Below are 2850 nucleotides of genomic sequence, written 5' to 3'. Positions count from 1 at the left end.
GAAATCTGCACCCCCCTTTTCTGAACTTTGTACTTTATACTGGAGTAGAGCCGGTTAATGGGCTTCCCAGGTGGCACAGTGGTAAAGAATCCACCTGCAACGCAGCAGACGCAAGAGACATGGTTTCCATCTCTGGGCTGGGAAGATATCTGGGAGAATGAAATGGCAACCCACTCTAGTATTCTTGCCTGGAAAATCCCATGGAGAGGGGAGCCTGGCAGGCTAGAGTCCATGGAGTCTTAATAAGAGAGTTGGACCCAACTGAGCATGGCCACACGCACACACACACAATGTAGTCACCGTTTAAGGTGGACGGCAAAGGGACTCAGTCATGTATATACATATATCCATTCTTCCCACAACTCCCTTCCCATCTAGGCTGCCACATAACATTGAGCAGAGCCCCTATGGTACACAGTAGGACTTTATGGTTATTTACAAAACAGAAACAGATTCACAGACTTAGAGAACACACTTATGTTTGCTAAGGCAGAAGAATGAGAGGAAGGGACTGTTAGGGAGTTTGGAATCAATATGTACACACACTCTACTTCAAATCTGCATTTCTTAAAACAGGATCACTTTAAAATTTTTCCAACATTCATTTGCCATCTTGTTGGGGTATGGGGTGGGTGGACAGGAAGTTCAATAAAGTTTATCTTATCTTCTCATTTGATTCTTGACATTTGTAATTATTGTTCAGTCGTTACGTCGTTTCCAACTCTTTGCTACACTATGGACTGCGGCAGGCCAGGCTTCCCTGTCCTTCACTGTCTCCTGAGGTTTGCTCAAATTCATGTCCATTGAGTCAGTGATCATATCCAACCAACTTATCCTCTGTTGCCCCCTTCTCCTCCCGTCCTCTATCTTTCCCAGCATCAGAGTCTTTTCCAAGGAGTTGGCTCTTCACAGCAGGTGGCTAAAATGTTGGACCTTCAGCTTCAGCATCAGTCCTTCCAGTGAATATTCATGGTTGATTCCCTTTAGGATTGACTGGTTTGATCTCCTTGCTGTCCAAGGGACATCAAGGTTATTGACATACCTATGTATTATTTCAGTTTCCTGGCTCTGAGTTCTCTGGGAATCTAGACAGAATATAAAACTGCCTCCCTAGTCTCTCTTTAGAAAATTACCAAATGTCTCAAATAATCTAAATAGTATAGTTAGTGTATTATAAAAAGTGACTACATTTTTATAGCCCCTATGGGAATCAACAATGGATCATATCCACTATCAGGTTCAGTTTTTTAAAAAAGTAACGGAATAATATGTGTACAGAAGGAATGTTTCTTATTCTTCTCTGTCTCCATCTCATCCCAAGATAGTGTCTGCCTTTTGTGATTCTCCTGCTAGTGCAGAAAACCCACATTTGATATGTTGTCAGTTTCCATCCTTCTCACCAGATTTTTCCACAACATGGGACCCAGAAACAAAACAGGAATTTTAGAATTCCTTCTTATGGAAGTGACAGAAGATCCGAAACTGCAGCCACTCCACTTCATTCTGTTCCTGTTCATATACCTAGTTACCATTCTGGGAAACCTGCTCATCATCATGGCTGTCATCTCTGACTCCCACCTCCACACCCCCATGTACTTCTTTCTGTACAACTTGTCCTTTACTGACATCTGTTTAAGCACAACCACGATCCCAAATATGCTAGTGAACATCCAAACACAGAATCAGAGCATCACGTATACAGGCTGCCTCACCCAGCTCTGCTTCATCCTAGTCTTTGTTGGTTTGGAAAATAGTCTTCTCGCAGTAATGGCCTATGACCGGTATGTGGCCATTCGTCACCCACTGAGGTACATGGCCATCATGAACTTCCCCCTCTGTGGCCAGCTGATTCTATTCTCCTTGTTTATTAGCATCGTGGTTGCCCTTCTTCACAGTCTGATGGTGTTGCAGCTGACCTTTTGCACAGATCTGGAAATCCCCCTCTTCTTCTGTGAAGTTGTTCAGGTCATCAAGCTTGCATGTTCTGATACCTTCATTAACAATATCCTGATATATTTGGCAACTAGCATATTTGGGGGTATTCCTGTGTGTGGAATCATTTTCTCTTATATTCAGATAGTGTCCTCTGTCTTGAGAATGCCATCAGCAAGTGGAAAGTATAGAGCGTTTTCCACCTGTGGGTCTCACCTCTCAGTTGTGTCCTTATTCTATGGGACAGGTTTGGGGGTGTACATTAGTTCTGCTCTTACTAACTCTTCCAGAAACACTGCCGTGCTTTCAATGATGTACACTGTTGTTCCTCAAATGATGAACCCCTTCATTTATAGCCTGAGGAACAGGGACATGAAAGAAGCCTTGAGGAAACTCATCGTTAGGACTTCTTCTTTTCTGTGATTGTCTCTTCTGCTTTGTACTGGCATTTCTAGAATGAACCAGAGTCACAGAATGCCAGGTGAACCAGAAAGCCTGACTCTTGTCCCACCAACTTATTCTAAAATGACTAGGTAACATAATGGCTAAGGGAATTTTAACTTGAGGTTGAAACCAACTTCCTGTTTTCTTGGCTCAGTGATGTTTCACAAATGAGTCCCATTTCCTAGTCTTGTTTTCCTCCATGCACTCCTTAAGAAGCTAATGGAGGCAGGAAATATACTGATATCAATGGAACATCAAAAGAAGAAATGTTGAAAATTTGGATATGTCAGGGAGAGGATCTAATAGATTTGTGGACATAAGAACCTTGATTTTGCCTGATCTTGTGGTTGGGGCCAACAAAGGTCCATATAGTGAAAACTATGGTTTTCCAGTAGTCATGTATAGATGTGAGAATTGGACCATAAGGAAGGCTGAATGCCAAAGAGTTGATGCTTTCGAACTCTGATGTTGGAG

At 42.6% G+C, this 2850-nt stretch overlaps 1 protein-coding gene across 1 annotated transcript; it reads left to right on the top strand.

The window, feature by feature from the left end:
• Positions 1-1416: 1416 nt before the first annotated feature.
• Positions 1417-2504, top strand: LOC133251963 (olfactory receptor 7G1-like). The gene has a single exon (XM_061424732.1). It carries the CDS (start codon positions 1417-1419, stop codon positions 2353-2355), a length of 939 nt encoding a protein of 312 aa, XP_061280716.1. The 3' UTR covers positions 2356-2504.
• The last annotated feature ends 346 nt before the right edge of the window (positions 2505-2850 follow it).

This window comes from Bos javanicus, chromosome 7, assembly GCF_032452875.1.
Source record: "Bos javanicus breed banteng chromosome 7, ARS-OSU_banteng_1.0, whole genome shotgun sequence".
NCBI lineage: Eukaryota > Metazoa > Chordata > Mammalia > Artiodactyla > Bovidae > Bos > Bos javanicus.
Note: the sequence above shows the minus strand (reverse complement) of the source record. Positions and strands in the feature narration are given on the sequence as shown.